The sequence below is a fragment of the Berghia stephanieae genome, chromosome 8, assembly GCF_034508935.2.
Source record: "Berghia stephanieae isolate SIO BIC M18660-M18661 chromosome 8, UCSD_Bste_1.3, whole genome shotgun sequence".
Taxonomy (NCBI): Eukaryota; Metazoa; Mollusca; class Gastropoda; order Nudibranchia; family Aeolidiidae; genus Berghia; species Berghia stephanieae.
In genome coordinates, this window is record NC_088367.1 from 29,007,177 (window position 1) to 29,029,388 (window position 22,212).

At 36.7% G+C, this 22,212-nt stretch overlaps 1 protein-coding gene across 1 annotated transcript in view; it reads right to left on the minus strand.

The window, feature by feature from the left end:
• LOC144978969 (solute carrier family 2, facilitated glucose transporter member 1-like) overlaps window positions 1-22,055 on the minus strand; it is a 33,726-nt gene extending 11,671 nt beyond the window's left edge. Inside the window, exons 1-7 of the mRNA XM_078925588.1 lie at window positions 21,981-22,055; window positions 20,378-20,531; window positions 18,294-18,392; window positions 15,324-15,484; window positions 12,175-12,299; window positions 10,648-10,818; window positions 3,117-3,224 (exon numbers count right to left, since the gene is read on the minus strand). Coding sequence (XP_078781714.1) covers window positions 3,117-3,224; window positions 10,648-10,818; window positions 12,175-12,299; window positions 15,324-15,484; window positions 18,294-18,392; window positions 20,378-20,464 — 751 coding nt within the window. The 5' untranslated portion in view covers window positions 20,465-20,531; window positions 21,981-22,055. The remainder of the gene's footprint in view (window positions 1-3,116; window positions 3,225-10,647; window positions 10,819-12,174; window positions 12,300-15,323; window positions 15,485-18,293; window positions 18,393-20,377; window positions 20,532-21,980) is intronic.
• Between the last annotated feature and the right edge of the window lie 157 nt (window positions 22,056-22,212).

Sequence of the window (22,212 nt, forward strand, 5' to 3'; positions counted from 1 at the left end):
AACAAAACAAAACAAAACAAACAAAAGACAAAACAACCAAAAGAAAAAGCAAAACAAAAACAAAAACAAAGTTAAATACAGGCGATCTAAAATCGCGAACCCGCAAAACAAAACGCTCAACCAGATGATCTACTGTCTCTGGTTCTTTGACGCAATGTGTTAATGTAGGGCAGGCGGGAAGTTTCTACTGAAGAAGGCAGATTGGATGAATCATGTGATAAATACTTAATTGATGCATAAGTCCATAACTGTAAACAATTGATGGTACGCCCGTTACTAAGCATTAGCCAATCATAATATTTCCTGCCATTTACCCCGTTTCGTTCCCTTGACTATTTATTTCCTGTATGAAAAGGCCTGAGATACCCTCTGTATATATTATATCAAACACCCAAATAGGTCAGGTCCAGTTAGTGAGTGTTTCTCACTATATTTAGACACATTGATAAAGGAATCAAACCGCCAAACCTGACGAAACGATGCGCTGTTTTCAATCATTTGTGTTAAAATTATGAGTGATGGTAAGGATGTGTGGGCTGTTTACTCCGGGTGATAGGCAAGCACTTAAGATGGATTTAGGTCTTCGGTTCACGGTCAGCGGTTGACTTCAGGACCATAATATACTTTATTATAAATTTTCAAGTCAACAACAAAACAACTTAAATGTTTATTCAACTAGTCTTGATAAAAAGTAGACCGGATGAAGCAAATCACTGTATCTAAGAAAGGTGTTCTCGTGCTTATGAGAAACCTCAATGAAAATAAAGCCTCTGGACCAGATGCATAATAGCTAAATTCTTAAAAAAACGTTTTGTTACAAGGTTGGCACCCATTTATATATTTCTCTACCAAGCCTCATTGGACCAAGGTCAAGTTCCTGAAGACTGAAAAGATGCCCACATTACATTGATATTCAAAAAGGGCGACAAACACAGTGCTGAAAGCTATAGGACAGTATCTCTCATATCAATATCATGTAAACTATTGGAACACTTAATATAAAGCAATATGATGAAACACCTTGACAGCCACAACGTAATGACTGATGTCAAATTTTGGCTTTCTCGCAAACATCGCTCATGCGAGTTACACTGATCACGTCTTGTGGTGGTTGTGCTAATACAATTAATAAAGGGGGGCCAGACAGATGCCATTCTACTGGATTTCAGCAAAGCATTTGATAAAATACACTACCAAAGCCTCCTGAACAAGCTTATTATGGGATCTCAAAAACCACCCATGCAGGGATTAAATCAATGCTTTTGATTTGATACGTTCCCAAAGAGTCATGGTTGAGAACAAAATGTCATCATCACTTCCAGTGCTGTCAGGTGTACCTCAAAAAACAGTTTTAGACCCCCTTCTTTTGTTTATTTTTACATCAATGACATGCCCAGTAAAGTAACGGAAGGATTAAAAATTTGACTTTTTGCCAGCTAATTTGTATCACGAACAAAAAGAAAATATTAAGTTCAGATTAATATATACACTGGAAAAATTGGAGACAACGCAAAAATCAGAATATCTTGGATTAACTCTTGACAGCAAAATGTCTTGGCAGCACCACATCGATAAAGTTTGTAAAAAGGCCAATACAAAACTTGGATTTAAGAAGAAATGTACAAAGCTGTCCAAGGAACATCAGAGAAACCTGCTATAAAGTCTTTGTACAGCTAATTTTAGATTATAGTGCATATGATTAGGACCACAAGAGTAAAAAGCAGATGGAACAGCTCGAGAAAATTTGCAACAGAGCATGTAGGAATGTTTGTAACAACTACAGGAGGACTGAAAGCATCAGCGAGATGCGCAAGACCCTAAACTGGTCACCATTACATACAAAAAAAGCCAAAGTCTCCTTTAAGGCTCGTCATAGACTGACCACGATCCCAATTGATCGCCTTATTCCATAGAAAAGAAAACAGCACTCATACCAGGTCCCGTAGTCAAAAGTTAATGCTCATATTATGATATTAATGTATCTTAGTACATATCTTAGTATATATCTTAGATATATAAGACTGACCTTATGTGACCATAGTAATATTATACATTAGGTAACAGAGATCAAGAGCCGTTCGGGTTAAAAAACCCAAACCCCCCCCCCCCCCAAATAACTCCACCCCCCCCCCCTGAAAAGAAAAACAACAAACCCCCCCCCAAAAAAAAATAACAAACAAACAAACAACAACAACAAAAACAAACAAACGTAAAAGCAAAACAAAAACCAAAATAAGCAAACATTCAAACTAAACAAAACAATACAAAGCAAAAAACAAAACAAGAAACAACAACAACAATAACAAAAACTCATCCCACCCCCAAAAGAAAACCAACAAATAAAAACAACAAAACAACAAAAAAAAAACCCCAAAAGAAACAACGTACTAACAAAATCCCCCCCCCCCAAATAAAAGAGAAAATAAAAACAACAAACAACAAACAAACAACACAACCCTGTTCTCTAACAACCCCCCCCCCCCACCAACACACAAACAAAATATAAACCGCAGAAAAAAGGAACAAAACAAAACAACAAAGAAAAAACATACCATCACCCCCCCCCCCCAAACAAACTGAACGAAAACAAAATCTAAAGAAAATAAACAAAACAAGAAAACAAAACGAAACGAAAATACAAAAAAAAAACCAACAAAAAACAAAACAAACAAACAAAAGAAAAGCCAACAAAACAAAACAAAACAAGCAAAAAAAGACTCTAAGACAAAAACTAAACAATGGATTGAGGTAATTTGCGAATAAGTAATGGACGAAAGCAGTGAATCAGTAAGGAATTGATGCATAGGAAATCCCCCCCCCCCCCCCACACATCTCCCCCCCCCAAAGAAAAAACAAACAAACCCAACCCCAAAAAATCCCAAGAAGAATAACAAAGAACAACAACAACAAAAAAAAAAATAAAACAAAAAAATCCCCTCAAAACAAAATAAAAATAAAACAAAACAACAACAACAAAAATACAAAAAGTGCAAAAAAGACCCCAACAAAAAAAAAACAAAAACAAAAAAAACCCCAACAAACCCCCCCCCCCCCATAACCCAGAAAACAAAACAAAACGAAAAACAAACAAAACACACAAAGTTTTTGGTACCTACCTCTTCTAGAGGCATCCTCGTCGTGTTGTGAGATCATCAAGTACCGAGGGCTGGCCGGACACAGAGGAAGAATCAACAGCTGACCCACACAAGGCACAGCGGACAATCCTGCATGATGGTGGTCAGGAAGAAAAACAAACACACCATTAAATCAAAATAAGGTTGTTGAAAACTGTTGGATAAAAGTAGAAAAATAAAGACTTTCAGACCCACCAGGCATCCACGGACCAGGAGTGTTCTTTCTTGTTGACCTCTCTAGCTTCAAACAGACAATATCATTTGTATTAGACCCAAATGACATATCGTTAGTCTTTCTCAAAGTACTTTCGGCCAAGAGATACAGAGTTACAGTAACTGCTGGGTGGTCGGGCGGAAGGAGAGGGTGATGGGGGGGGGGGGTGAGGGGAGGAGGGGGTCAGAAAAAATCGGTCCTCTCTCTCCCTCCCCTCTCTCTCCCCCCATTTTCTCTCTCTCTCTCTCTTCTCCCATCACCACTCTCTCTCTCTCTCTCTCTCTCTCTCTCTCTCTCTCTCCTTCTTATGAGCCGTCGCCTCATATCTATAAAAACAAAGACAACACGTAAACGTCACCTAAATTCATTTTTGCCACATAGTGTTCGAATTTTTAACGTGCAACTGTGATTTCAATTTTCAATTAAATACTATTTTTTCAATATACACACTGAAGTTCGGACTAGAGGCCAGAGGTATGGTCTATCTCAATCCTTTCTTTAAAAAATATAGCCTTGTGGAGAACATTGTGCTTATTTGAGTCAATTAAAAAATCATACGGCGCACAACTCTACTGAAAGATTTGAAAATTAGAAATGTATTTTTTACATATAGATAAACAGATAACTTGATTTCCTTTTATAATTTAAAATGAGTTTGAAAGGTCGTTGAGTCACACAGATATCATAAAATACATACAAACGACACCAACACTCTCAAAAACAACCAATTTCGTTACTGTAAAAAGTTGTCAGTTTGGCTTTTTTACGACAGGAAGAACAATCAAAAGTTGACAGATGGAGTTTGAGCATTGTTTTGATTTTCAGCCGCCATTTTGATTTGTAAAGTATTGAAATGTAGTGCAAAGCAGTCCGAGGGACTTTTGTTCTATTAGGGTTAGCTCGAGATCGGAGGATTTTTTTTCTATTAGCGTTACTCATAAGTCTTAGTAAAGGTGCTTGGGTGTTTGTTTTTCCATAAGTTAAGTAAAGGGGAGACATTCCGAAAGCTCGTACATCCCCAGTATTCCTTCAATTTGTATTTTCAATGTTGGTCTTTTGTCAGGCGTTTATTCAATTTGTCATCATTTTTTCTATTAGGGTTAGTTCGAGATCCGATGATTTTTTTCTATTAAGGTTAGTCATAAGTCTTAGTAAAGGTGCTCTGATGTTTGTTTTTCCATAAGTTAAGTAAAGGGGAGAAATTATTATTTTTATCTCTATTATTATTATTATTATTGTTAATATATTATTATTATTATTATTATTATTATTATTATATTATTATTATTATTATTATTATTATTATTATTATTATTATTATTATTATTATTATTACTATTATTATTATTATTATTATTATTATTATTATTATTATTATTATTATTATTATTATTATTATTATTATTATTATTATTATTATTATTATTATTATTATTATTATCCACATCTCTGTCATTGTTTTTCTTTTCTATCGATCTCTCTCTGTGAATGTGTGTATGTGTGTGTGTGTGTGTGGGGGGGGGGGCGTTTTTGTGATAGTCTTTATTTTATGACAGCATGTTTTAAACTCATAAGCCCAACAATAAGGCTCAAACCTTCGGATTCGGCGTTCATGATAAGGTCAGTGGAAGCTGATATTAAAAATAACCCACATTATCATTATGTAAGTAATGTATTGTAATAACCATCCCACCGGTTGCAATGGTCGTTGGTATCATGAGGCCGAAAATGACATCATTTATTAAGAGCCTGGATAACATCAAAACAATTTAATTTGAATATCTATATAATTTGATGTATTCACAACCTGCTCTAAGCATTTTGTTCTTGTTATAATTTGTTAGATCTGTAACAGCCTATAGCCAGATAGTCGTTTATAGATAGAGAGAAATTGACGTCACTTAGCTCTTTGGTATTGTTTTTAGCCAGCCATTTTTATGAGTAGTTCTCACTAAATTGTATTAATCAGACTTTTAACGTCCATAAGCTGAAAGAAATAAGAAAAAACGAACCCTCTGTACAGAATGCTTGGACATGGAACGGGAAATTTTATGTCAAAACTGATGATGGCAACAAAATGAAGGTAACTGACGATATGTCGTTCAATGATATCACAGAAAATCCCAGCGTTCCACATAAAACACCCGAGAAAAGTTCCAGAATTACGACAACATCGGCCAGAATTTCCCATAGTACCCAGCAATCAGCATCAGCATCCAGAAAGTCCCATATGAAATCTAACAACCCTGACACCCCAACCTGCAGCAAATACCTATCAGATGGAGACATCCCAAGACCTCCAAACTTGACCATTGGAAGACATCACGTTCCCTATTACAATCGTGGGACAAGAACAAGAGAAAGTCAAAAACATCACGACGTAACTGACAACTACAATTTCAATAATTGACTAGGAAACAAGGTTGTCGAATGTATTCAACCTAGTGATGATGAAGCTGATATTTTAGATTTAAACAGTAATTTTATAATGTTCTATTCAAATGTTGATAGTTTATTAAACAAAATGGCAGAAATTGATTATTTGATTTACATGTAGAATCACAAAATTCTATGTGTTACTGAGATAATGTCAAAAAATCGATCCGACACTGATATTGAATCTGAATTTAATCTTACTGGATATACCTTATATACAAACAGTGATCCTCGAAGAGGCCTTATGATCTATATTTCTTCTACTATAGATTCTCAACAATTTTATTTTGATGAAATGACAAAGGAGAGTGTTTGGTTTCAGTTCAGATATAATAAATTATCGTATCTTATCGGACGTATTTATAGACAGCATTGTTCAGATAAGCTAAATTTAATTAATAGCTTTAAGGCAAATTTATTATCTATTAATCGCAACTCATTTAACTGTATTTTGATTACAGGTGATTTTAATTTTCCACTAATTAAATGGGTTAAACCTTATCATGCATTTCCTGAAAAATTATTTGTGGAGGCAACCCAAGATGCATTTCTTGAACAAATGGTAAGAAGACCAAAAAGACAGACATAATCAGACAAGTAATGTTTTAGACTTACTTCTTGTTAACGATGATAGTTGGATTGATAATATTAACCACCTTCCTGCCAATCGGTAAAAGTGACCATGATCTACTTTCTAGCTCTATTAATTTACCCAAACATGTTTGTTGTAAGAAAAAAGATGATTATTTTGATTATTATAATGGTAATTATGAAGCATGTAGACATGAAATGGATATTGTTAATTGGGAAACTTTAGAAGACATGTGTGTGGATGATGCTTGGTCAGTATTTGGAGATAAGATAAAGTCTGCTGAATTGAAATATGTTCCTCTTAAAGTTAAACGTCAATTTAGTAAACCCATGTGGATGACAAAAGCAGTTAAACACATGATAAATAAGAAACAAAAACTATTCAAAAATATGTGAAACATAGATCACTATCTAATTACGAAAGTTATGTAACAATACGAAATAAAACTCAAATTGCTATATCAGATGCAATTATATTACATGAATCTAAATTGGCTCGAGAATGTAAAGCTAATACAAAATTATCTGGGAATATGTCAATTCTAAACTTAAAAGAAAAACTGGTGTCGGCGCCTTGCTAAAAGACGATGGTACAACCACTTTGTCTGATATGGAAAAGGCTGAAGTGTTAAATATATATTTCTCAGATGTTTTTGTAAATGAGGATCACGCTAATATCCCATGCGTTGGCAATAACAACGATGGGAATTATATTACTGATTTATTTTATTTCGGAAAATGAAATAATCGAAAAGTAGTTATCACTTAATGTAACAAAGAGCATTGGTCCAATAATGCCGGTCCTCTGCTAGGGTTCTCAGATTTTCAAGGTCCCCTGCCGTTATGAGACTAATGCTTTGTCCAAGTGTTGTGAGGTTTTTGTTTAGGATCACAGGGAGTGTTGTGATCGGTCTTCCTCTGAAAAGGTTCCCGTGTTTTTGGAAGTATCCCGACATGGCTTGGTTAGCTGGTATGTTTTTGTCCCTGCGTAGTATGTGACCGAAAAGTTGCCATCGTTGTTGTAAAATGTCAAGGGAGATTGGTCTTTCTTTTGTGATCTTATAGAGTGATTCATTTGAGATCTTTTTTGGGTATTTGATGTCCAGTACCCTTCTTAGCTGTGTGCGATGGAAGGCATCCAGATGTTCTTCTTCGGATTTTGTCAACGCCCAAGTGCCGCAGTTATACAGAAGTACCTGTTTTACAAGAGCACGGTACAGTTTCAGTTTGGTTTTTCTCTTTATTTTGTCACCTCTAATCCATACATTGGTGAGTTTACTGAGTGCGGCGTTTGATAGCTGTTTTCTTCTTTGTACATCCTCGGTGTCTCCAATTAGTGAGCCGACTTTCTTTGTTCTTTTCCATTCCTCTTTGTTCCTCGATATTGTTGTAAATTCGGTTTTATTGGCATTGACTTGGAGGTTATATTTCATGAGGGTATTTTGTATGATGTCTATATTTGCTGGTGTTGATCCAATAAAGTCGACATCATCTGCATGAGCATTGCAAACATAATGAACAAAACATTCTCAACACACAAAGACTGGGACATAAACAGCGGTGTCCTAATTACAATACAAAAACCAGGAAAAACGAAAGGACCCGTAAACAACCTGCGCCCAATAACATTACTGAATACCATAAGAAAAACACTGTCAACTATTGTCCTCAACAGAATTAGACCGAAAATAGAAAAATATCTATCACATAGCCAAAGCGGGTTTCGCCAAGACCGAAGCACATCGGACGTTGTATGGACACATAAATGGTTGGCAGCAAAGGCACTCAAAGAAAACATATCGATAACAATAACCGGAATCGATATGTCCGCAGCCTTTGATACGATCGACAGAGGAAAACTTTTGGAGATATTAACAGACATAGTAGACGAAGACGAGCTCCGAATAATCCGATTTCTCCTCAGCAACACAAAGATACAACCAAGGATATACGGGGCCACAAAACAGACGCAGTTCGAAAGTAACATCGGGACCCCCAAGGAGATAGTCTGAGCCCGATTCTGTTCACAATATACTTAGAACACGCTCTGAAAGAAGTTCGAAAAGTCATTCCAAAACCAACGACTCATATTGAGAATGCAATCCCTAGAGAAATCATGTATAATATCGTACTATAATGGAGCTAGACCCAAATGTTCATATCATGTTTAATATCTTACTATAATGGAGGTAGACCCAAATGTAAAGACCACAAAGGTTTCTTTACCTGTTACTAAACCAGTTAACTGCCGCACTCTGAAAAAACACGTATTTAAAAAGTTGGCCAGAAAACTCGTCCTTCAAATATCGATCGATTTAAATGACCCCCATCTTGGCAAAAACTTTCAAATCTGGGACTTCGTATTCCGCCAGAGATCGGGGGACTTGATTGCTGCCCTTATTGGGCCCCATCTTCTAAGCGTTTTTGCCAGCGTTCCCGACTTGCGAATGGACTTGCGAAGTTTTACATCTAACTTTTCAACGTTCTTGCTTTAAACCTACACTGGAGCACAATACTCCGAGGTGGAATAGCATAGTGCCAGGGCAGACGTCCTCAGAAGCGCTTGACTAGCACTCCAAGTTGATACCGCTAGCTTAATCAGAAGACTGTTACGTTTCTCTATTTTCCTGGCAACTCCTTCGTGATGCACCCGAAAGGTAAGTCTGCGGTCCAGTGTGATCCCCGGGTATTTCAGATTCGGCTCGTATGGGAGAAGCTGGTCCCCGACGAGGACGTTCAGTTTACCGGTGTGCCACCCACTGCATAGGTGAAATGCAGTGGCCACGATTTTGGAAGTGTTCATTTTCAGGTAACATTTGTCAAAGTAGGATTTGAATCTGGTGGCGTCCTCTCTGAGAACGCTCTCGAGACAGGTCCACACTTTACTTTGAGTAACTAGCGCCCAGTGGTCCGCGTATCCCAGTTTCAGGGAGGAGGTTTTCGGCATGTCGCTAATGTAGACATTAAACAACATTGGCGTCAGAACAGATCACCGAGGGACCCCATTCCTCAGTTTCCTGACTTTGTCGTAGTGTCTCCAAACCGCGACGTGGAATTGTCTTTTCCCCGAGATTGAAGAACAACTGCAAGGTCTTTTTGCACCTTATGATTTATGCAAGTTTGAGAATTCACCCTTCGCACCAAAACGTATCATACGCCGCTGATTGGTCTATAAATACAGTACCAGTTTGCAGTTTCCATCCCTGCTTCAATATGTTCTGTAAGGGCAATGGCATGCTCCGTGGTGCACCTCCCTTCCTTGTCGTTGGTGGGGGTGCTTGAGGCAGATCGGGGGCAAAGGAGAAATTCCAGTTGACCGTCTATGGACCATCCCATATGTCGGGCCTAAAAGCGGACGCCTTAAACGGCCTGCCCTGATATGTGACGAAAGGAGATCCAAGCCGGTGCCCCAATGGCCTCGGCCATCCCGGGCTCCACACTACTACAGCATAGAAGATGATGAAAACAAAATATAAATATCTAAAAGGGTTTTAGAATAATAAGACTTTGAAATCATTGAAAGACTTTATGGACACCCTGCATATTAAATGAACATTTATACAGTGCAATATCACAGGTTTAACAAGCTCAATGCACTTCAAAATGCTTCATAATATTTCCATTCCATATATACAGCATACAGTTCAAGATTCTTGTTAGGCGCACTTTTTGTAATGATATTCTTACGACCTCCGTTAGTGCCTATAGCTAGGAGCTTACATACAGAAGTTGATTGTCGTATAAGTATATGAAATATTATGTTGTAGTAGTAAACTGGTGCTATTTGTGGTTGTAGCTGCAACAACAGCAACAGTTGTATTAGTAGAAGTAATAGTAGTAGTGGTAGTGGTAGTAGTAGTAGTAGTAGTAGTAGTAGTAGTAGTAGTAGTAGTAGTAGTAGTAAGTAGTAGTAGTAGTAGTAGTAGTAGTAGTAGTAGTAGTAGTAGTAGTAGTAGTAGTAATAGTAGTATAGTAGTAGTAGTAGTAGTAGTAGTAGTAGTAGTAGTAAGTAGTAGTAGTAGTAGTAGTAGTAGTAGTATAGTAGTAGTAGTAGTAGTAGTAGTAGTAGTAGTAGTAGTATAGTAGTAGTATAGTAGTAGTAGTAGTAGTAGTAGTAGTAGTAGTAGTAGTAGTAGTAGTAGTAGTATAGTAGTAGTAGTAGTAGTAGTAGTAGTAGTAGTAGTAGTAGTAGTAGCTGCAGCAGCAGCAGCAGTAGTAAAAGTAGCAACAGTAGCAACAACAACAGCCAAAGTATCAATGCCAGGATCATACCCACAAGAATGTCCCATAAATTGGCGCCCCCAAGTATGACGTGAAATCCCAAAACCTGAGCTGTCAAAAGGCCGGTGACCACGCCCAGCTGGGTTAACACACCTACAGCTCCTCGAATGTGAGTGGGGCTGATTTCAGATAGGTACAGGGGTGTGATAGCTGTGTAGATTCCTGAAATAAATTAGTTGGAAAATTGGCTTAATGCTGTTTTCTTAAAGTCCTTGCTCATATAGATATTTTTAGATAAATAAAACAAGGCGAAGAAAATTCAGAATTTTTCTTTTGCAGTTAAGCCGCCTGACATAATACCGTTTTGAAACCGTTTTGTTTGTTTTGTTTTTAAGGGTTTTCCGGCGCATGGGACACATTCAGGTCATATCAGTAAAAAGGAAGAAAATGTGATAGTAAAAAAAGTTCTATAATTACAATTAAAGCACATAAGTAAAGACAAGACAGAGACGAATTGGTTCAAGAAGGGAAAAGATGTAGATTCCAAGAGCATACTATCAGTGTTCTTAGTTTGAGTCCCCACTTAGAGGAAAACTCTCAAAGTTTACAAATCATTATATATGTAAAACAAAATAACAAAACAGAGAGAGGATTTTAAAAAGACAAAAAATATCATCTCCAAAAACCCTAACTATAAGTTTGACCTGATACCCTACCCACCAGGGTGTCCAATCAGGGCCAGGATAAAACCAAGTAATCTCATTCCAAGACAAAGACAGAAAGTAACTTGGAAAAAAGATATAAGGGGAGAGAAGACACAGCAAGTGACTTCATGCCCAACATGTAAAGAGTAAAAAACAAAAATGAATATACACCTTTAAAAAAAAGAACACAATATCAATTCGTGTCGGGCTCAAAACCCATCTTTAGCCAACAAAACATCAACAATATACCCCAACAAAAAAATAAAAATATAAATACATTTTCTGTCGTCAATCTTTTTGTTTTAGAAATTTATTTATGTTTTCTTTCGTTTTTTTATTTTTATGTTGTTAGCTGAAGAAGTGTTTAGAACACGAAAGGTTCCGTTTTTGGTATTTTGTTCTTTTTTTTTTTTTAAAGCTGTTATATTAATCAATTGTTTATTACCTTTTTACAGTCCTCAGCTTCAACCAGCATACTATCACCAACGATGGCAGAAGGCTTCTATCATTATTGGTATCACTTTGTCCTGCCCACTATGGGAGGTTAAATGACCCCACCCAGCGTTTTGAAGTGAAGAGTCGTAAATGAAATCTTCACTTTGTCACTTAAAATAGTAACGAAAAAGTGAAAATGGAAAGGCTACGGATGGGAACAGTCAGTTCAGGCAATGAACGTTTTGGGTACAAACCCTTCGTCAGCACAAATATGAACAAAAGAACGTTGAAAAGAAATTAAAAAATAAAATAAAATGTAGTAAACATTGTAGCGTCTGTTATGTTCCAATCCAAAGCATTTCCATGTTCATCTTTTCGTTAGAATTTCCACGATTTCGGGCTTCAGGCAGCCCCCGCCGCTTTCTACTTTGCCACTTACCAGTTTGAAATCCATGCAGGAACCGCCCTGTGATGAACAGTTCGTACGTGGCTGCTCTTCGGCTGGCAAATAACATAGCAGCACAGACAATACCGAGCATGGCATTGAATAGACTACCTCGTTTTCTGTGGATGATGATGGTGATAATGATGATGATGATGATGATGATGATGATGATGATGATGATGATGATGGTGATGATGATGATGGTGATGATAATGATGATGATGATGATGATGATGATGATGATGATGATGATGTTGATGATGATGATGATGATGATGGTGATGATAATGATGATGATGATGATGATGATGATGATGATGATGATGATGATGATGGTGATGATAATGATGATGATGATGATGATGATGATGATGATGATGATGATGATGATGATGATGATGATGATGATGGTGATGAGTGATTCAGATATTAGATGATTCAATAGCGCGATCAAAATGTTTCGAAAATTGATATTTGATATTGGGTAAAGATAATATGACTGAAACATGATGCTGGGTTTAACTCGTGTGGGCATTGCTTATCAATCGTATTTCTATTTAATCGATCATACGTGACATTTCAATGAAAACATTCACATCTCGGGTATTATTGCTATTGCATCCATCTGCTGGTATTCACATAGTGACGAGGCTCTCACTGATTGATGGATAGATGGTCTGTCATTACCAAAACGTCTCGATCCTCTAAACGTACTCCAAGCGCTTTAAAAGGGCCCCTGACCAACACCAATACATAATATGTAGAACGATATATGACGCCTGTTAGGCGATATTATTTTTTTTCCGAGGGCCCCTAACCAACAGCAATACATAATATGTAGAACGAGATTTGTCGCCTGTTACGCAATATTATTTTTTTTCCGACAGAGACAACGCTGTTAACGACGAGGTTCTCTTTTTACACCCGAGTATGGTGAGATAATGTGAGTAAAGAACCTTTTCCGAGGATTCAATTATGTGTCGGGTGAGACTCAAACACGGGACCTTCCAATCCGCAAACGATTGTCCTTTCACATGAAGCAGATTAAAAATGATGAATAGGCAACTGAGTTATACGTTATTTCAATGTACATATATCTATTATCTTTGTATTGGTATATATTTCATGGTGTCAGTGATAATGGCGATAACGACGACGACCACGACGACGACGATGATGATGATGATGATGATGATGATGATGATGATGATGATGATGATGAGGAGGAGGAGGAGGAGGAGGAGGAGGAGGAGGAGGAGGAGGAGGAGGAAGCAGGATAGAAAATGGAAAAGAGGGGAACTTTTTGTTTTGTTTTGTTTTTTGTTGTTTAAAAAAAAAGAAATTAAACAGAACACTTATGTGTCTGTCCTATTCCTGTTGAGCGGTCTCAATCATTGCCTTGATCGATGAAAAAAAAACCAAGAAGAAATCGGAATTTCTGTTCTAATACCCAATGCGGATCCCTTTCTTCAAGTCTTCCTAAAGAATAGCCCCTGGCTGTCCCTTCTTCTGTTTCTACCAATTTTATATAGTTTAAAATTTCTGTTAACTGATGCTTATTCGCAATTATCACTTTGTCTAATACAGGTACAAAAAGATTCTTCTGTAACACGATCGTAACGCCACGTCGAAATTTCAAGATCTTTTTTAGTTAAACAATGAAATATATTTTTTGATGCTAGAAATTTTAAGCTCATGGTGAGATGACACAAAATAAAATGAGATATTTAAAATGTAGATAGTGTGCAATGAGAACAGATAATTAAAATCACATAAGTTGATAGTATAGTAGTATTACTTTTCTATAACCGTTTCGCGAAGTCTTGTGATTAATAATGCACAAATATATGACTAAATAACTCGAACTAATTATTTAGAGCAGCTGTAATCCATTTATTGAATTCGACTGTAAAATCTGTACAAGGAGGGGGGGGGGGGGGGTGTTACACGTGAAGATGGTCGTTGTTAACAAAGCAACATTGTCAATTAGGTAATAACACAAACGGAATATATATATATATATATATATATATATATATATATATATATATATATATATATATATATATATATATATATACATCAATAAGACGTGACGGTTGAACGAAGAATATTCCCCTGCTCTCTGTCTTTACGAGTATCAGAAAACAATGCTGGCAAGAAAACGACGAATTCATTTGATCACGGTTGACCATGTGTCGTGTTCACACGACGATTCCTTATTGATCAAATTGTAAGGCGTCTGTCTATCTATCGCACCAAAACTTCTCAAGTTCAAATCCGAATAGAGATGTGAGATCTATTTTGAGTAAGTTTGAACCTATGATTAATATTCAAAAATATATCAACATTGATTAACGTGAGTGTTATTAAGTACGTGACGCCATGTTATTACGGGTATTTTGGTATCCATTCGACCCGTGACAACGGATAATAAAACATTAGAGACAATCATCCATCGAATGGGACCACTTGACAGATTCAAACAGTACCGGATCATTTTAATCCTATGACATCTAGTATCCACCAATCTCACCTATGCTTATCGATGCAGATCTATAAATTAAAGAATAGCAACGGATATGATCCAAAACTTCTGTGTCATCAAAATTATACAAACCTCCATCATGTCACTGGGTTAAAAATCATTCGATGTTAATCGATATTACAAACATTCTTTACCGGTTAATCTATTGACGCCAATTTTGAATAAATCACTTCCACCATATTGGAATGACGTCACTTCCTGTCAGCCAATTGGGATGACGTCACTTCCTGTTAACCATATTGGTATGACGTCATCTCTTGGTTGCACGAAGAGTGCACCGAATGATCGATGAAGAGTCCCTATAATACTACTATCGTCAATAAAGATCATCCATCTACTTATATATCCTGCAACTGAAATAGTTCTGTCACCTTTTGATTCAATATGTAAATCTATCCATTACTAGAACTCCGAATGACTGGTTAGACACACACTTCCAAGGATTTAGGAACCGTAAACGTTAGAGGTGTGACCTCACGACTTTTCTTCCCTATTTTAATTAATCAGACTATAAAAGTCCAAGGTTAAACATAGCTTTTGTGTTGGTAAGTTATATTCGTCATATTGTGACTATTTTATTTAAGCAATATCGTACCTTCCCAGATTTTTGGCCACCCATCCTCCAAAGAAGCCACCAAAAGATCCACCAATCCCGAAGATGGACACAGCCAAAGCCCACAGATTCTTTAGCGCGTCATCTGAGAAACCTGTGCCCGTTCTATCCACTTCCGTCTTATTCATAAAGGCTTTGATGGACTGAAGGATTTGCATGATAGTGTGGAGAAGGAAGGAAAAAGATATAGATATGAATCTTGGATTAGAGAAATGTGGGAGATGAACCAAACGCTCAATGGTAGATTGTACGGTAGTTACAGATAAAAGCCAAATACATTAAAAAACAAACAAACAACACATACAAAAAAAAATAAACAAAAATAAACAAAGAACTTGAGCCCCAACAGCTAAAAACACAGACAAACAATCAGAAAAAAAAAAACGCAAGCAAAAAAAAAAAAAAACAACCAAAAAAAACAACAAAAACAAGCAACCAAAACAAAAACCCGCCACAAAAATAATTACCCCCCCCCCCAAATAAATTGAAAAGCCAAAAAACAAAAAAAAAAAACAAAACAAACCAAAACCCCCCACCCACCAAAACCAAAACAAAACCAAAAACCAAAGCCAAAACCAAAAACAAAACATCAAAAAAAACAAACAAACAAAAACAAAAAACAAAAAGAAAGACCAAAAAAAAAAAGAATTAAAAAAAAACCAAAAACAAAAAACAAGCAAACAAACCAAACAAAAAAATCTCCCCAAATTAAACAATACAAACGGAAATCAATCTAACAAAGAAAAGAAAAACACAAAAAAAGGTTTGATTCTATTCTTAAAATTCAGATCAAACAGCCTCTCATCTCCAAAATTTAGATCAGCAGAAACCCATTGGCCAATTCGTATTTATCATTGACAATAAGAATATTCCTTACAATTAACTAAATAGTTTTATCCTTAATGGGATCAAACGACCCTTCAAAATCTGTTAGGCGATATTACAATTTTTCCCCGACAGGGACAACGCTGTTAAGGGCCAGGTACTCGTTTTATACCTGAGTATGGTGAGAGGATATAAATAAAGAGCCTTTTCCAAGGACTCAACTCGAACCTAGGACCTTCCGATCCGAAAGCGAGTGTCATACCACAAGACCACATAGCCGCATAGCAAAGTCTTGAACGCATATCATGCCTCAACACTCTTCCTATTGACAAATCTATTGAATCAATGAAGTCGATTGTGCTCTGCAGTTCACACTCCTTACCAGCTATTTTCAGAATTATACCCGAAACTTCACACTCACCCAACACAAAGATACATTTTTCAGATAGTAACGAGTAGGACCTGTATTATTCTATATTCAGTTCAGAAAAATGAGTTCTGCAACAAAGTGTCGAGTTTTTATAGCTTAACTATAACAAAAGAAATTAAAAAAATGAAAATTGTTGAATGCATCGTAACGAATGTGATGATTTTCCTTTGGGTGATAAGGAACGGGTTAAGCTAAACATTTCTAGGAGTAGAATTTCTACAAAAAGATCTAACTGAGGTGTCGTAAGTTTTCTTTCATTATTTAAATGTGGCTGCCATAAGCATAAGCAATGCAAATCTCCTATGCATGGAGAATTAATTGTGGCTAACGATCCACCTGGGTAATCTCCTAATTAGTCATAAACTATGCTTTTGCACAGCTTCCAAATGCATAATGTGATGGTAATCAACCTAGGTAATCTTATAATTAGTCATAAACAATGCTTTTGCACAGCTTCCCAATGCATAATGTGATGGTAATCAACCTGGGTAATCTCATAATTAGTCATAAACTATGCTTTTGCACAGCTTCCCAATGCATAATGTGATGGTAATCAACCTGGGTAGCTCATAATTATTTTTATTCCACCCTCTCATTGGAAAACTCTATCATTTCTTTGTAAATATGTAATCGTTGAACAATGCTTTGAACGCGTTGAATATCAACGATTGCAGAGTATTTCTGCACATTTTATCTTTGTGAAATATGGTGTAAAAGGCAGCTGATTGGTAATTAAAATAATCTTGTGGTGCTCATGAATACAAATCCAACTTTTTTCCTTTTGGATCAAAGTGTCATTCAAACAGAAAGAGAAAGGTACAAATTATGGTGAATAGAAGTACCAATACCATACCATTTGTTACAAAATATCTAATAATCTTACTTGAAGGGGTGGAATATACCTATTCTTTTATTTCTTTATACCTATTTATTAAACTCGTCATATTTTTATCGTGCATTAACACATACTCGCAAGCTCGTTGCGTTATTGGGCACGATAAAGATAACTCGATATCCGATAGACGTGCTCAGAGATCTTTACCTATAATTGTAACAGTTGAATTCTATCCCTATAAAAATAATGGAAGAAAAAGTAAATATACAAACATTTAAATGGCATTTGTTGTTCTAGGGGTTATTATATATACACCGTTTTAGTTAAATATTGTGTGGGGGTTATAGGACGTGTGCCTCTTTGAGTGGTTTGTGAGAATGTATAGAATCCCTCAGATAAAGATTTAGATTAATATCACATTCTCCATTATGATGCTAGGCAAAAAATAGGTCATAACTAATTATGTGATGACCCAGGTTGATTCTGATCACGTTCTGCATAGGAAGCCACGCAAAAGAATAGTTTATTATACGATTCTTTCATCTCTTTGCATTTAGTATTTAAACGAGTGTCATACAACACGCTCAAGGTTATTAAGTAGGGTCGATCTTGATGCAAGATTATCAGAGTGGCGGTGACTTGCATTGAAGGGAGTGAACATAGTCTTCAAGAATGCTAACTACCAAGATTTCCCCCCCCCCCCCCCCCCCCCCCCCCACACACACACACACACAAACTCCCTTCCCCCTTCGCACATGAACGCATTTTCTCTCTCCTACACACACACACACACACACACACACACACGCACACACACACGCGCGCGCGCAGACACATACACATGCACATCCGTTTGTGTTACCTTCTCAGCATTGTTGGTGACACCCATTCCATAACCGAACTGGAATGATCCAAGTACAGCTCCAGTCACTGTCAGAACAAGTTGGCAGGTCACATGACCCTGAGAAATTTCCATAAAAATAGATGCATTGCGTGTAAATACATAATGTTATCGTAAAGCCATGTTATAGATAGTATGCGCTTGGCTAAGAAGCTCACAACATTGCCATCCGGAAGTATAACGGACCAAAACACAGATCTATGTGTGACCATGAACTTTTATAGTCTGGTTAATACAGTTAAGTAAGAATTACTCATAAACACGGATGGCAAAAAAAACAAACAAAAAAAAAAAACAAAAAAAAAAAAACAAAAAACAGAAAAAAAAAAACACAACCCAATAACAAAGACCTGAGTGACGTCATCTGCATTCAATTTATAGGGACAAAGAGTCCTATCGGTAACCCTGAATTCAGTCGAGGTGTTTGTCTGATTTGGGTCCTGATAGCTCGGTTGCTAGTGCACTCGCTTCATCGTAGCCATTGTTAACTTATAGCCGGACACTGACCAAAAAATGACGTCAAAATGCCGGTGTTTGGCCACAAAAGAAAACAAATCGTGAGTTGTATTCAATAGTTCAACCAATGGGACCACTTGTTTCCATGAACACTACTAACAACTCACTAGGCGGTGCAAAAACCAAATAATGACGTCCAAATGCCAGTCTTTTTGGGTTTCAGTGTCAGGCTACAACTTAACGATGGCTACGGCTTCACACGGTGAGGGTCCCGGATCGATGTCGAGTGAAGTCAATATTTTTTTTTCTGATCCTCCCCGTCCACCCAGCGATTGTTGGATATCTGGGTCTCTCTGATTTTGCAGAAGGTACTGAACAATATTTTATACTTGCGTCCTATCCAAGAGGCAGCACGCTATTGCTGTTGTCTGTTTAAGGCTAAAGACACCGGGCAAGCTGCGGCTCCATGGGTCTCGGTATATTGAAGGACCACTTTTTATTGTTCAATTGGTTTGCTTGGTTTATAAGATCAGACGGATTATGTAGATGTTGCTGCTCGAAGCTCGAAGAAATAAATAACAATGTGAAATTGAATGTAAGCTTCAATTTAATATAAGAAAACAGTGGCGTTGTCAAGATGATTCAACATGACTAAACTAGTCATGATTCATCTTAACAAGACCACTACCACGTTATCTCACTCGTCTGTAGTGTTTCATTCATCCTGTTTTGTTGACAAAAGGGAAATTTTATCTGTTTTCTTATATATAAAATTGAAGCTTACATTCAATTTCACATTGTTATTTAGATCTGACGGAAAGTGTTTAAAATCGTTAAAACGACTTTAAAGCCCTCGTTATTGGGTGCCATTCTTTTTGCAATTGTATTCAGGTTTTTCTCAGATTTACCCAATGCGATCCCCTTGAGTGTCCCAATAATCTCAGTTATCGTCTAGACTTTTAACCATGTTTTATGAGCTTTTTTGATTGACATGTTTTGGTCACATTGTTCGGTACACCAGAGCAATGATAGATATTATGTCTTACTTTCACATTGTCCTGTGCTTCTTCATAAATCTCTGATCGTTCAAACTTTTATTCATTTTGCAAGATCCTTTTGTCATGTTGGTCGTAACATTAAAGACAATCAGAACAAACAACAACAGGATGTCTTATATTATATTTACATTACTCTTCCCATGTACCTATTCATTGTGATTGTCCAGAAATTTTAGTGTCGATGGTTTAGTCATGTTGTCAAACCATTTTTATCATCATGTTGGTCAAATTGTTAAAGACAAAAAGCACAAATGGAAATACGAGAACAGGATAAAGTATTTTGATTTTAAAGTCCGTTCGTCTTGTTCTTCTTCTCAATCTCTGTGCTCGTACAAACTTTGGAAGGTATTGTAAGTAATTTTTGTTATGTTAAAGAAAACTAAGAACAGGTGACAATTAGGAATATCTTACAATGCGCTCCCTTGTGCTTCTTTATAATCCCTGTGATCGTCCAAACTATTAGCCATATTGTAAGATTTTCTGCCTTTTAAAAAAAAAGCCCAGAACAAACGGCAGTAATAAATGTCTTACCTTTACAGTGCGCTCCCCTTGTGCTTCCTCACAATCTCTTTGATCGACCAGACTTTTAGTCATGCTGTAAGACCCCTTTGTCGACATGGTGGGTATAACGTTATGGATAACCGGGACTCAAATCACTCAAATTGAACTTGTTATAAACCCCTTTCTGAAATGCAAGGACGGAAATAAATGACATTAAATTTCAGGAAGTGAGGGTAAAACTCAGAGCTTTCCTTTTATTGTCGTCTGCTTTGGCATTGGTATCAAAGTTTGATTGACTTATTGATTCGGCAAGTAGGCATGTTATCTATCGTACCGACCTCCGACTTCTCATTTCATAGGGTTTAAGTCACCTTATAGGCATCATTACTTTATTTTACGAACGAAGTATCTTCAAACATATACACGACTTCTGAAAACAATGTTTATTACACATAACACACAGACGGGCTAAGGGAAAAATCTATTTTTATTAAAGCAATTACTTATCACGTTTAACAACGCCTAACCGCCATTAATGTCAAGACACATTATATCTTACAAGTAATCATTGTATGTTTCAGATACTATAATGGCAGATATAGGGAGCAGCGTAGCTCAGCGGTCATTGCTTCGTACCTGAAAATACCTGAAAGGAACCGAGTTAGAACACCTGCCGATGCGCTGTGTGCCGTTGAGCAATTCACATCGCATGAGCTCAATTTGTGGCGCTGCATTGCAGCTAACGCCTAGGTTATTTCAGTCTGCCCTTGGAATAGACCTTAGATACCAAAATGCACAAAAATGTAAAAATATACAACCAAGAACCAACATCGACACTTTATATATTAATTTGATAAATTGAGATAGACAATACCTCTGGCCTCTAGTCCGAACTTGTGTGAGTATATTTAAAAAATAGTATTTAATTTAAATCACAGTTGCGCGTTAAAAATTCGAAAACCATGTGGTAAAAATGAATCAAGGTGACTTGTTGTCTTTGTTTTTATAGATATGAGGCGACGGCTCCTCATGGAGAACTTAATATATTTGTGAAGGGGGTGATCGGCATCCTTCATAACTTTCTCCATTTTACTTAGACAAAATCTCTTGAACAGTTCTTCCACATTGGAAATTGGGTGAGTATAACTCCTGGTTTTATGAATTATCCGATCAATTTTCTTAATGTCGCAAATACTGGTATTTCCGCACCATGCTGTAATACAAAAAGCAATAACGGTCTCCAAAACGGATCTATAAAAAAGGGTTCATAACGTTTTGTCTATGTCAAATTCTGAAAGTTTCTGAATAAGATACATTCTTTTGTTCAATTTAGAGATCTCAGCACCACCCATATAGACAACATGTGGTTATATCCCTAAACGGATGAAACACCCGCCCCCCCCCCCCCCCCCCCCCCCCCCACACACGCACAAAAAAAAAAAGAAACAACAAAAAAAAAAGAAGAAAAGAAAACAAAACAAAAACAACAACAACAAAACAAACAAACCAACAAAAACAAACACCCCCCCAAAACAAAACAAAACAACAACAACAATTATATATAGCGCTATATCCACTAAACGTACTGTTATTCTATGTATTACGATGTCAAAACATAATGATTGATACTCACAGCTGGAGGCCATCCGATCCGACGACTATGCCTAAACTACATGATAAATGTAAAAACTTGAATTTAACAGGACAGCCAAAACGATTTATTTGTGAAATGTTTGTAAGTTTTTATTTCTAATCGACATTTTACAAACGTTTTGTTATTGCCATTGTACCAGATGCAGGGGATAATTCTAAGGATTAAGGTATTAAAAGGTCATCTATATCTCTTTTTATTGTACCCTTTTATT